The 14109-nt window shown below is 37.8% G+C and overlaps 1 protein-coding gene across 8 annotated transcripts in view; it reads right to left on the bottom strand.

The window, feature by feature from the left end:
- LARP1B (La ribonucleoprotein 1B) overlaps nucleotides 1-14109 on the bottom strand; it is a 131731-nt gene that overhangs the window by 84142 nt on the left and 33480 nt on the right. For 7 of the 8 annotated variants that reach the window (XR_001178677.2, XM_013053908.2, XM_013053907.2 and 4 more), the window contains exon 11: nucleotides 2246-2611. Coding sequence is in view for 7 of the 8 variants with exons in the window: in XM_013053908.2 (XP_012909362.1) it covers nucleotides 2246-2611 (366 nt within the window). In the remaining variant the exon portion in view is untranslated. Of the gene's footprint in view, nucleotides 1-1984; nucleotides 2612-14109 lie in introns of those variants that run through there. The other variant, XM_045066424.1, reaches the window with a different exon arrangement.

Below are 14109 nucleotides of genomic sequence, written 5' to 3'. Positions count from 1 at the left end.
CCCTATTGTTATCTTCCCATTCCATGCCCAGGACATAGCACAGTGTCTGGCTCACAGTAGGAGTTTAACAAATATACATTAAATCATTGTTTCCTTTCCCTTTAAGCAGACCCACAGGAAAAGTACAATTCTAATCAGAAATTACATGTTGAGCACAGAATTAGAAACAAGGGAAATAAGTCAGGTGATAAGAATGTACATATGGATCAGGGGCACCTGGGTGGCTCAGTGGGTTAAAGCCTCTGCCTTCGGCTCAGGTCATGATCCTAGGGTCCTGGGATAGAGCCCTGCATTGGGGCTTTAAAAAAAAAAAAAAAAGAATGTACATATGGATCAGGTTAAAATACAATAACTTATGAACAGACCATATGCTTAAGAGTTATATAGCAAAGATTACATTACCCTAATACTTCATGGTTAAGTGGGCAGATGCTGGCTTTTTGTTTTGTTTTGTTTTAAGATTTTATTTATTTATTTGACAGACAGAGATCACAAGTAGGCAGAAAGGCAGGCAGAGAGAGAGGAGGACGCAGGCTCCCTGCTGAGCAAGAGAGCCCAATAGAGGTCTCCACCCTAGGACCCTGGGATCATGCCCTGAGCTGAAGGCAGAGGTTTTAACCCACTGAGCCACCCAGGTGCCCCCAGATGCTGGTTTTAATTAACTCAATACATGGCTTTCTTTATTCTTGTCTACATTTTAATTAAAGCAAATAATCACCTACAAATACGTTTCTCAAGATGACCTGAAAGTTCATTATTTGGAACTCAAAAAATTTCCCCATAGAAGCAATATTATATAAAGTGGTTAACTTTTCTTTGGTTAGTTCATAATGTTTAATCCAGAATCATTTATCCATTTAACAAATATGAATTGAACACTACTATGTGCCAGGAACTGTTAAAGCAGTGGAGATACAGTAGTGTACAAAATTGGGCAAAAATTACTATCTTCATAGATATTATATCCATGTGATCAAAACAGAAAAGAAGTGCAATATACAGAATGGTAGATGGTGAAGAACAAAGGAGGGTAGAGAGACAGGAAATGGAAGGAGTGTAATTTTAACCTATTATTAATTAAATTTATTTGTAGCTCTTTCTGTTTCAAAAGAATTTAAGGTAGAGATTACTTATAGAACCTAAGAATCACAAACAAAGTAACAAAGCTTAGACAAGGAAAGATTTTAAACCTAGAAACTATAAAAACACACTTCCTTTTCACAGTAGGACAAAGAGAACTATTTAGGCTCTTAAGTCACAGATAAGCTACAATAACCTGATGCATGATCTCCAAAATGGCAATGGCTAGAGAAGGTAAGGGGTTGAATACCCTGATGGAAATACCAGAAAGAAAAAGAAATGAAGAGTCAAGAAGGAAAGTACACTTCTTGTTAATGATATGAACCTCCATGAACAGCTAGTCCCTTCTATTCAGTCACTAGCTGGCAGACTTTTCTTCCTACAACTATAAATATTTCTGACCAAGATCATTCTCCTATTTGGCATAGTATAGTTATGCAACTTTTCCCTCATTATTCTATTCAAAAACAACATGTAACTTTTTTATGGCAGAAAAAGATCCCTTTAATCCCTATCTTTATCATTAAAATTCCTATCAAAGGAATGCAGATAGCCAGTAGATCACTCTGGTTCTCTCATATTTTACCTTAATAACTAGGATAGGTATCAGGATGTGGGGTGAAATTCAAGAAGATAAAAAATTGGAACAAGGTTTCAAAGAGCACCCCTAGTACCACAACAATGATTAGGTAAGGAAAGACAATCAGCCATTTTAATCTTCTATCCTTATCCACAACCAGTTCTACTACCATAAAGCATGCACCACAGAATGAGAGAACAATGGAATGGAGCAACAAAAGCCACCCTTCTCTAAAGCCCTACTCATTTAACTGGGGTGATTATAGGCCAGGTAAGGTATGAGCATACAAACTAAGCTTATCCATCACATCAGGTTTTTTTCTTCTTAGAAAGAGCCTCCTTATTATTTTCACCGAAAAACAGGGTTTTAGTAAATGAGTGCTAATATTTTGTAATTATTCATTGCATTGTCATTTTAATAAAATTACTTCTTAGGTTGTTAATATCAGACATTTTCTGGGAATTTTTCAAAATTAAATTTATTTATATCAAAATTTAATAAAAATAAAGCCTCATATTTAAGAAAATACAAGGAGCAACATATACTAAAAAAGTATCAGCAGAAATGTTAGCCAGAAAATATTACCTTTATGGCTGCGTGTTTGTTTTCATCTTCCTCCATCCATAGATCCTGTTCATAGTAATATAAGCCATCATTAATTACTTTAGCAAGTTCAGATGTAATTTTTGCCCGCGACATGTGGTTGCCTGTTCGATCTCCTCCAGGATGTTTTCTCATGTAAGGTGGTGTCTGAGTTACAATCAAAATCTTGTTTAAATCCTGGTCATCAATTTCATAATCTGAATCATTATCAGACCAATCAGTAAATGTGTTTTTTCGCCCTTCCATTTGTTCTATCTCTTCATCAAATAAAAAATCAAGTTCTTCTTGCTCTTGTTCATCTGAAGGATACAGCTGATTTGATGCCTCTCCAGGTAGAGATGATGATTCCTGAAGGAAGAAAATGGTATTTCGTATACAAACTTTTGTATCATTTAAAAAATAAAAATCACAAAATAATGATACAAGTTAGTAATATGAAGCCTGTATGCTCAGCAACTAGTTAGCAAGCAAATTATAAAAGAAAATCAAGCTAGTATTATTCTGGCCCAATAAATAGATGAATTTGCTAAACACGAAGTTTAATGCTAAACAAAAACACAAAATTGAGTAAAAGGAGGGTTAAACACTCCTTTAGAGTAAGAATGGTACCCAGCTCATCCATTATAGAATACCAACTCATTTTACAGATGAGGGGAAAAAAGGCTTAGAGATATGAAGTTAATTTGTCCAGAATTTCAGAATTCATCAAGACTAGAACAATCAAGGATTTTCTGACTTCCAAAACCAGTGATCTTCCTAGCCTGTATCCTTGCAATATTAATGCCATTAGCTAGGTTTTGTAGCTAATCCCTCTTTTCATTCTTCACCCTCACTCACTATGGCCAAGTTTTCTTATTAAATTTACCCTAACATGCACTAAACTATTGAACTTTGCCCTCCCTGAAAAATAATTAAGAGTGCTTCCTATTGGGTGACATAACAAGAACAAAACTTTAGATCCTAGATCTTCTAAAATCTAACTTAGTCTAGATTTCCAAAACTCTCAACACAATGACTGTGTCAATGTCATTTTCCAATGTCAACCTTTGACCAATCCTTATCATTCAGCAAATGCTAACTCTCCTCTGCCTAGAATAAAAAAATCCCTCTCTCTCAGAATTCCTATTAATGTAGTATATATTTATTCAATCAATAATTAATCTGGGTCCTCACTGTGAGCCAGGCACTGTTCAAGGAAAGGGTATACAATAATAATCACTCTGTCTGGACACAGCTAAAGTTCTACTAAATAGAAGGCATTCCATGATGTATTTACTAAAAAAAGTAAATAAAAATAAGTTTTAACACACTGTGAATATATTTAAAAATGAAAACGATATACCTTATTATTCACATCTGCAAGTACATGAAAAAAGTCTGAGAATAAACACCAAACTGTTAATAATGGTAAAACCAGGAGAGAGTCTCTTACTTTTTACTTTATGTCAGTTATATTTAAATTTGTTTTAAACATAAAATTTTTTAATTTGTAAGGAAGAGAGAAGTGATTTGGGGTTGAAGAGGACTTGACTGAGCATACTTACTTGTAGTAATGATTTGCAGTAACGAAAAAAATTAATTCATGCCAATATAAAAGTATTATACTACCAGAGAATTGGAAACTGTTCTGACTTTCTGGAAAGCAGAAAGCAAATGGGATTGCACTGATAATAAACAAGGCTAGAGGAAACAGAAACCTAGAACCTATATAAAGACTATCCACTGATTCCACTGGCATCCTAAAAAGTTTTGAGATGGTAAGCACAATGAGCAGGAATGGACTATGTGACAGCCATCAAAAGGGGTATTTGGAAACAAACTACCGGATACAGATAGAACAGTCAGTCCCACACTCTACCTGAGAATATGAAGCTATAAAATCTGTTCCCAATTTAAAGCCCAAGAATTGCTTTCTAAACAAAATGAAAGTATTGCCAAGAGAGGGCCCATGCCCATGGAGCTGGACAGAGGATGAACATATCCCAGTATTATTCTTATTCTAAACGTCTAACAAACAAACAACAAAAAAAAAAAAGCTGGGGGAAGAAAGAGAAGGTAATTTTGCCAAAGAATAAAGTATATTAAGAAACTCTACTTCCCAGATAAAAGTACTGATTTTATCAACTCTGAAGACCCAGAACTAGCATGACTATCCTCTCTCAAGGTCTAAAAATCTAGTAGGACCCTTAAACTTAACCAAGAGTGTGCACAATCATACCTCACGTTCAGGAGAAAGTCTTTCTGGATAAGCAGATATACAAGGCCACAAAAGAAGTCCATACCAACTTATCAATAACTAATAAAAACCATCAACTAAAGATCACATTTAAGAAATAATCATCACCCTAAAAGAGAAAGACTTAAAAAAAAAAAAACTGGTGGAAATAACAGAAACAGACTCTTTTTTAAATCCCCAATTCCAGAAAAACAGTAGCCAGATGATCAATTCAGAGGGCCCCAGAGGGCCCAACATTTGATAAAAAGGAATACCAGAAGTTGAAAAAAAAAGAGAAACATGAATTTTCCCAAAATAATAGACATGAATACACAGCACAGTAAATAAAAGCAGACCAACGCCAGGGTATTTCATCTGAAATTTCAATGGTGGGGATTAAGAAATAATCTTAAAACCTCAACAAAAACAAAATCACTTGATACAAAAAATCTAAAGGGACTAAATTTCATAAGGAAATAAACTCACCAAAATGACAGTGGAAAAAATGCTTTTAGATTTCTAAAGAAATTTATCTCTGAACAAGCCATACCTACTCTAAAATGTATATTTTTAAAAGATCATTTTTTTTTAAAGTATGTTGGTAATGCTGTCATTAAATAACCTACCGGAGGAGGTATCAATGAAATATCTAGGCCCCCAGAACCTACAGTCAGCTTTCCTCCAAGCCAGATCCTCACTTTGTAATATCAGAATACATTTCAGATCTTACTAATGGCACCAAGGTTCTTTGGCCATAAAACTGAAGGCCCTAGATTTTACACCATTCCTTTTCCACTATTAACTTCCATTACCAACTTGCTGGCCCTATACATCAGAATCTAGTACTTACCCTTCCAAAAATTTCTTTTTTTAAACCAACGCATAAAGATGCCATCAATTGGGGGGGAGGAGTCAAGATGGCGGAGAAGTAGCTGGCTGAGACTACTTCAGCTAGCCGGAGATCAGCTAGATAGCTTATCTAAAGATTGCAAACACCTGAAAATCCATCGGAGATCGAAGAGAAGAAGAACAGCAATTCTGGAAACAGAAAAACAACCACTTTCTGAAAGGTAGGACCGGCGGAGAAGTGAATCCAAAGCGACGGGAAGATAGACCCCGGGGGGAGGGGCCGGCTCCCAGCAAGCGGCGGAGCAACCGTGCACAAAATCAAGACTTTTAAAAGTCTGTTCCGCTGAGGGACATCGCTCCAGAGGCTACCCGGGGCGAAGCCCACGCGGGGCCAGCGTGGCCTCAGATCCCACAGGGTCACAAAAGGATCGGGGGTGTCTGAGTGTCGCAGAGCTTACGGGTATTGGAACGGGAAAGCCGGCTACAGAGACAGAGCCGACAGTAAGCTCGCAGCTCGGGGTGACCTTGAACCGGTCGCAGGCTCGGTGAGCTCGGAGCGCGGCCGGAGGTCAGGCAGACGGGAGTAACTGGGCCCGGTTCTCTGAGCGCGCACTGAGGAGTGCGGCCCTGGGCTCTCGGCTCCTCCAGGGCCGGAGACCAGGAGGCCACCATTTGTATTCCTGTCCTCCGGAGCTCTACGGAAAGCGCTCAGGGAACAAAAGCTCCTGAAAGCAAACCCAAGCGGATTACACACCCCAGCCCAGGGTAAGGGCAGTGCAATTCCGCCTGGGGCAAAGACACTTGAGAATCACTACAACAAGCCCCTCCCCCAGAAGATAAACAAGAAATCCAGCCAAGACCAAGTTCATCTACCAAAGAGTGCGGTTTCAATACAAAGGAGAGCAGCAGAATTCCAGAGGAGGAGAAAGCAAAGCACGGAACTCATGGCTTTTTCCCTGTGATTTTTTTTTAGTCTTGCGGTTAATTTAATTTTTTTCTTTTTGATTTTTGTTTTTTTTTTTCTCGCCTTCGGGTAAATTTTTTTTTAACTGTTACCTTTTTCTTTTTTAACGATTTTTTACTAGTTTATCTAATATATATATCTTTTCTTTTTTATATTTTTCTTAGGTGTTTTCTTTTCTTTTAAATTCTTTTCTTTTTTTTTTCTTTTTTTTTTTTTTCTTTTCTTTCTTCCTTTTGAACCTCTTCTTATCCCCTTTCTCCCCCCTCACGATTTGGGATCTCTTCTAATTTGGTTAAAGCATATTTTCCTGGGGTTGTTGCCACCCTTTTAGTATTTTACTTGCCCCCTCATATACTCTTCTCAGGACAAAATGACAAGACGGAAAAATTCAACTCAAAAAAAAGAACAAGAGGCAGTACCGAAAGCTAGGGACCTAATCAATACAGACATTGGTGATATGTCAGATCTAGAGTTCAGAATGACAATTCTCAAGGTTCTAGCCGGGCTCAAAAAAGGCATGGAAGATATTAGAGAAACGCTCTCGAGAGATATAAAAGCCCTTTCTGGAGAAATAAAAGAACTAAAATCTAACCAAGTTGAAATCAAAAAAGCTATTAATGAGGTGCAATCAAACATGGAGGCTATCACTGCTAGGATAAATGAGGCAGAAGAAAGAATTTGTGATATAGAAGACCAAATGACAGAGAATAAAAAAGCTGAGCAAAAGAGGGACAAACAGCTACTGGACCACGAGGGGAGAATTCGAGAGATAAGTGACACCATAAGACAAAACAACATTAGAATAATTGGGATTCCAGAAGAAGAAGAAAGAGAGAGGGGAGCAGAAGGTATACTAGAGAGAATTATTGGGGAGAATTTCCCCAATATGGCAAAGGGAACGAGCATCAAAATTCAGGAGGTTCAGAGAACGCCCCTCAAAATCAATAAGAATAGGCCCACACCCCGTCACCTAATAGTAAAATTTACAAGTCTCAGTGACAAAGAGAAAATCCTGAAAGCAGCCCGGGAAAAGAAGTCTGTAACATACAATGGTAAAAATATTAGATTGGCAGCTGACTTATCCACAGAGACCTGGCAGGCCAGAAAGAGCTGGCATGATATTTTCAGAGCACTAAATGAGAAAAACATGCAGCCCAGAATACTATATCCAGCTAGGCTATCATTGAAAATAGAAGGAGAGATTAAAAGCTTCCAGGACAAACAACAACTGAAAGAATTTGCAAACACCAAACCAGCTCTACGGGAAATCTTGAAAGGGGTCCTCTAAGCAAAGAGAGAGCCTACAAGTGGTAGAACAGAAAGGAACAGAGACCATATACAGTAACAGTCACCTTACAGGCAAAACAATGGCACTAAATTCATATCTCTCAATAGTTACCCTGAATGTTAATGGGCTAAATGCCCCTGTCAAAAGACACAGGGTATCAGAATGGATAAAAAAAACAAAATCCATCTATATGTTGCCTCCAAGAAACTCATTTTAAGCCCAAAGACACCTCCAGATTTAAAGTGAGGGGGTGGAAAAGAATTTACCATGCTAATGGACATCAGAAGAAAGCAGGAGTGGCAATCCTTATATCAGATCAATTAGATTTTAAGCCAAAGACTATAATAAGAGATGAGGAAGGACACTATATCATACTCAAAGGGTCTGTCCAACAAGAAGATTTAACAATTTTAAATATCTATGCCCCCAACGTGGGAGCAGCCAACTATATAAACCAATTAATAACAAAATCAAAGAAACACATCAACAATCATACAATAATAGTAGGGGACTTTAACACTCCCCTCACTGAAATGGACAGATCATCCAAGCAAAAGATCAGCAAGGAAATAAAGGCCTTAAATGACACACTGGACCAGATGGACATCACAGATATATTCAGAACATTTCATCCCAAAGCAACAGAATACACATTCTTCTCTAGTGCACATGGAACATTCTCCAGAATAGATCACATCCTCGGTCCTAAATCAGGACTCAACGGGATCAAAAGATTGGGATCATTCCCTGCATATTTTCAGACCACAATGCTCTAAAGTTAGAACTCAACCACAAAAAGAAGTTTGAAAAGAACCAAAATACATGGAGACTAAACAGCATCCTTCTAAAGAATGAATGGGTCAACCGGGAAATTAAAGAAGAATTGAAAAAAATCATGGAAACAAATGATAATGAAAATACAATGGTTCAAAATCTGTGGGACACAACAAAGGCAGTCCTGAGAGGAAAATATATAGCGGTACAAGCCTTTCTCAAGAAACAAGAAAGGTCTCAGGTACACAATCTAACCCTACACCTAAAGGAGCTGGAGAAAGAACAAGAAAGAAACCCTAAGCCTAGCAGGAGAAGAGAAATCATAAAGATCAGAGCAGAAATCAATGAAATAGAAACCAAAAAAACAATCGAACAAATCAACGAAACTAGGAGCTGGTTCTTTGAAAGAATTAATAAAATTGATAAACCCCTGGCCCGACTTATCAAAAAGAAAAGAGAAAGGGCCCAAATAAATAAAATCATGAATGAAAGAGGAGAGATCACAACTAACACCAAAGAAATACAAAGTATAATAAGAACATACTATGAGCAACTCTACGCCAATAAATTTGACAATCTGGAAGAAATGGATGCATTCCTAGAAACATATAAACTACCACAACTGAACCAGGAAGAAATAGAAAGCCTGAACAGACCCATAACCAGTAAGGAGATTGAAACAGTCATTAAAAATCTCCAAACAAACAAAAGCCCAGGGCCAGATGGCTTCCCGGGGGAATTCTACCAAACATTTAAAGAAGAACTAATTCCTATTCTCCTAAAACTGTTCCAAAAAATAGAAATAGAAGGAAAACTTCCAAACTCATTTTATGAGGCCAGCATCACCTTGATCCCAAAACCAGACAAGGATCCCATCAAAAAAGAGAGCTATAGACCCATATCCTTGATGAACACAGATGCGAAAATACTCAACAAAATACTAGCCAATAGGATTCAACATTAAAAAGATTATTCACCACGACCAAGTGGGATTTATTCCAGGGCTGCAAGGTTGGTTCAACATCCGCAAATCAGTCAATGTGATACAACACATCAATAAAAGTAAGAACAAGAACCATATGATACTCTCAATAGATGCTGAAAAAGCATTTGACAAAGTACAACATCCCTTCCTGATCAAAACTCTTCAAAGTGTAGGGATAGAGGGCACATACCTCAATATCATCAAAGCCATCTATGAAAAACCCACCGCAAATATCATTCTCAATGGAGAAAAACTGAAAGCTTTTCCGCTAAGGTCAGGAACACGGCAGGGATGTCCATTATCACCACTGCTATTCAACATAGTACTAGAGGTCCTAGCCTCAGCAATCAGACAACAAAAGGAAATTAAAGGCATCCAAATCGGCAAAGAAGAAGTCAAATTATCACTCTTCGCTGATGATATGATACTATATGTGGAAAACCCAAAAGACTCCACTCCAAAACTGCTAGAACTTATACAGGAATTCAGTAAAGTGTCAGGATATAAAATGAATGCACAGAAATCAGTTGCATTTCTCTACACCAACAGCAAGACAGAAGAAAGGGAAATTAAGGAGTCAATCCCATTTACAATTGCACCCAAAACCATAAGATACCTAGGAATAAACCTAACCAAAGAGACACAGAATCTATACTCAGAATACTATGAAGTACTCATGAAAGAAATTGAGGAAGACACAAAGAAATAGAAAAATGTTGCATGCTCCTGGATTGGAAGAATAAATATTGTGAAAATGTCTATGCTACCTAAAGCAATCTACACATTTAATGCAATTCCTATCAAAGTACCATCCATCTTTTTCAAAGAAATGGAACAAATAATTCTAAAATTTATATGGAACCAGAAAAGACCTCGAATAGCTAAAGGGATATTGAAAAAGAAAGCCAACGTTGGTGGCATCACAATCCCGGACTTCAAGCTCTATTACAAAGCTGTCATCATCAAGACAGCATGGTACTGGCACAAAAACAGACCCATAGATCAATGGAACAGAATAGAGAGCCCAGAAATAGACTCTCAACTCTATGGTCAACTAATCTTCGACAAAGCAGGAAAGAATGTCCAATGGAAAAAAGACAGCCTCTTCAATAAATGGTGCTGGGAAAATTGGACAGCCACATGCAGAAAAATGAAATTGGACCATTTCCTTACACCACACACGAAAATAGACTCAAAATGGATGAAGGACCTCAATGTGCGAAAGGAATCCATCAAAATCCTTGAGGAGAACACAGGCAGCAACCTCTTCGACCTCAGATGCAGCAACATCTTCCTAGGAACAACGCAAAAGGCAAGGGAAGCAAGGGCAAAAATGAACTATTGGGATTTCATCAAGATCAAAATCTTTTGCACAGCAAAGGAAACAGTTAACAAAATCAAAAAACAACTGACAGAATGGGAGAAGATATTTGCAAACGACATATCAGATAAAGGACTAGTGTCCAGAATCTATAAAGAGCTTAGAAAACTCAACACCCAAAGAACAAATAATCCAATCAAGAAATGGGCAGAGGACATGAACAGACATTTCTGCAAAGAAGACATCCAGATGGCCAACAGACACATGAAAAAGTGCTCCATATCACTCGGCATCAGGGAAATACAAATCAAAACCACAATGCGATATCACCTCACACCAGTCAGAATGGCTAAAATCAACAAGTCAGGAAATGACAGATGCTGGCGAGGATGCGGAGAAAGGGGCACCCTCCTACACTGTTGGTGGGAATGCAAGCTGGTGCAACCTCTCTGGAAAACAGCATGGAGGTTCCTCAAAATGTTGAAAATAGAACTGCCCTATGACCCAGCAATTGCACTATTGGGTATTTACCCTAAAGATACAAACGTAGTGATCCAAAGGGGCACGTGTACTCGAATGTTTATAGCAGCAATGTCCACAATAGCCAAACTATGGAAAGAACCTAGATGTCCATCAACAGATGAATGGATCAAGAAGATGTGGTATATATACACAATGGAATACTATGCAGCCATCAAAAGAAATGAAATCTTGCCATTTGCGGCAACATGGATGGAACTAGAGCGTATCATGCTTAGCGAAATAAGTCAGGCGGAGAAAGACAACTATCATATGATCTCCCTGATATGAGGAAGTGGTGTTGCAACATGGGGGCTTAAGTGGGTACGAGAAGAATAAATGAAGGAAGATGGGATTGGGAGGGAGACAAACCATAAGTGACTCTTAATCTCACAAAACAGAGGGTTGCTGGGGGGAGGGGGTTTGGGAGAAGGGGGTGGTATTATGGACATTGGGGAGGGTATGTGCTTTGGTGAGTGCTGTGAAGTGTGTAAACCTGGTGATTCACAGACCTGTACCACTGGGGATAAAAATACATGTTTATAAAAAATAAAAAATTATATTAAAAAAAAAGATGTCATCAATTTTAACAGGAACCATTATTTTTATTTTTTTTTAAATTAGCAAAATTTTGCTTTATTCATTAGCATATTTTCTGAATTTAAGCCCCTTTAAGAAAAATAAATCCATTTTAGAGAGTTTTAAGTTGCTTGGCACCTCCCTAACTAGTCTTTGCGGTAGTTTCTGGCACATATAGGAAATGTGCCAGTTCCTATAAGGCAAAATTTTTCTTTTTTTTTAATTTGGGTAAAGTTGACACACAACGTTGCATTAGTTTCAGGTGTACAGCATATCCATTCAAGTTTTATGTTATGCTATGCTCCCAAGTGTAGCAACCATGTGTCACCATACAATGCTATTACAATATCGCTGGCTATATTCTCCATGCTGTGCTTTTTATTACTGTGATTTATTAGTTGCATAACTGGAAGCCTGTATCTCCTTCCCCCTTCACCCACTTGTGTCTTACTCCCGCCCCGCCTTCCCTCTCGCAACCACTAGTTTCTTTCTCTGTATTTACAGGTCTTTTTTTTTTGTTTGCTCATTTTCTTTTTTAGATTCCCCATCAGTGAAATCCTATAGTACTTGCCTTTTTAATTCTGACTTATTTCACTTAGCATAATAACCTCTAGTCCGACCCATGTTGTCACAAATGGCACAATCTCATCCTATTTTATGGGCAATATTCCACTGTATATGTACACAACATCGTGGTTGCTCCCACATCTTGGCTATTGTAAATAATACTTCAACAGACATAGAAGTGGGTATCTTTTTGAATTAGTATTTTCATTTTCTTTGGATAAATATTCACTAGTGGAATTACTGGATATCATCATTTCTATTTTTAAATTTTCAAGGAAACTCTGTATCTCCCACAGTGGCTGTTATCAGTTTACTTCCCCACCAACAGCATACAAGGGAAGAACCATTATTTTTAAAGAATATTGAAATGTGGAGATATTTTTAAGTGCAGGAAAAAATTTAGATCTTAGAATAAATAAAATACTACACAAATCTTTGTCAATGATCTAGGGTACTATCCTTTTATGTGGTTTTGTTTTGTGTGTGTGTCTGTGTGTTTTCAAGAGACTATCCTTATCCACCCTACCTGTACAGGGATGTTATTTGCCATGATAAATATAGAAATTAATCAGGAAGTTTAGAAAATCTTATCTTGAGAAGGCAAGTTTAGAAATTTTTTTTAAGATATTTATTTGTTTGTTTATTTATTTATTTATTTATTTTTTAGAGAGTGAGCAAGCATGTGCAAGCACACAATCTGGGGGAGAAGCAGAGAGGGAGTGAGAGGGAAGCAGAGATAATCTCAAGCAGACTCTGTGCTGAACAGAGCCCCATATGGGGCTGGGTCTGCCACCCTGAGTCAAAACCAAGGGTTGGATGCTAAACCAACTGAACCACCCAGGCATGCCTAGAAAGCCACTTTAGGTTTTGGGTTTTTTTTTTCCCAAAGATTTTATTTATTTATTTGATAGACAGAGACCACAAGTATGCAGAGAAGCAAGTAGAGACAGAGAGGAGGAAGCAGGCTCCCCGCTGAGCAGAGAGCCCGATGCGGGGCTAGATCCCAAGACCCTGAGATCACGACCCAAACCGAAGGCAGAGGCTCAACCCACTGAGCCACCCAGTTGCCCCAACTTTAGGTTTTTAATATATGTGCTACTGAAGTGAGCACTGCTTTGGGTTTTTAAGATGTCCCCTGAGGCGGGTGGGGGCAGAACCACCTCTTTCAACATTTAAATATGCTATGTTTAATCCTCACGGCTAATTAAAAAGATACTCTTGATGAGGGTTTTTCAAACTCAACACTATTGACATGTAGGCTCGATAATTCTTTGGGTTTTTTTTTGAGGGGGGGGGTTTGCACTGGGATGTTTAGCAGCATCTTTAGCCTCCACTCACAAGATGTAATAGTGTAATAGCAGTCTCCCAATTTTAACCAAAAATGTCTCCAGACATTGCCAAATATCCCAATGAAACAAAATTTCATCACTCCCTCATTCCCCCAATGGAGATCTACTCTTAAATCCCTTCATGCTTCTTCATACCTTGATGGTAAGGATAAAGAGCCTTCTTCATAATAATCTTCAATATGATAGCCTTTTTTATCCTTCCCCATTCTAGGTCCTATTATTTTTAATGACCTTCTCCTTACAGAACTTACCTTCAATATTTGAATCATCTGAGTAACATTTGAGATAATTACATACACTCACATACGGTTACAAGAAAAATAAATCTTATGTATTTTTTTTACTTTTTACTTTTTCTCCCAATAGTAACATCTTGTGAAAATTATAGCAAAATATCACAAACAAGATACACACTGAAATAACCTATTAATCTTAC

The sequence above is a fragment of the Mustela putorius genome, unplaced genomic scaffold, assembly GCF_011764305.1.
Source record: "Mustela putorius furo isolate JIRA1106 unplaced genomic scaffold, ASM1176430v1.1 tig00003866_pilon_pilon_pilon, whole genome shotgun sequence".
NCBI classification, from domain to species: Eukaryota; Metazoa; Chordata; class Mammalia; order Carnivora; family Mustelidae; genus Mustela; species Mustela putorius.
This window is presented reverse-complemented; position numbering and strand designations above follow the sequence as displayed.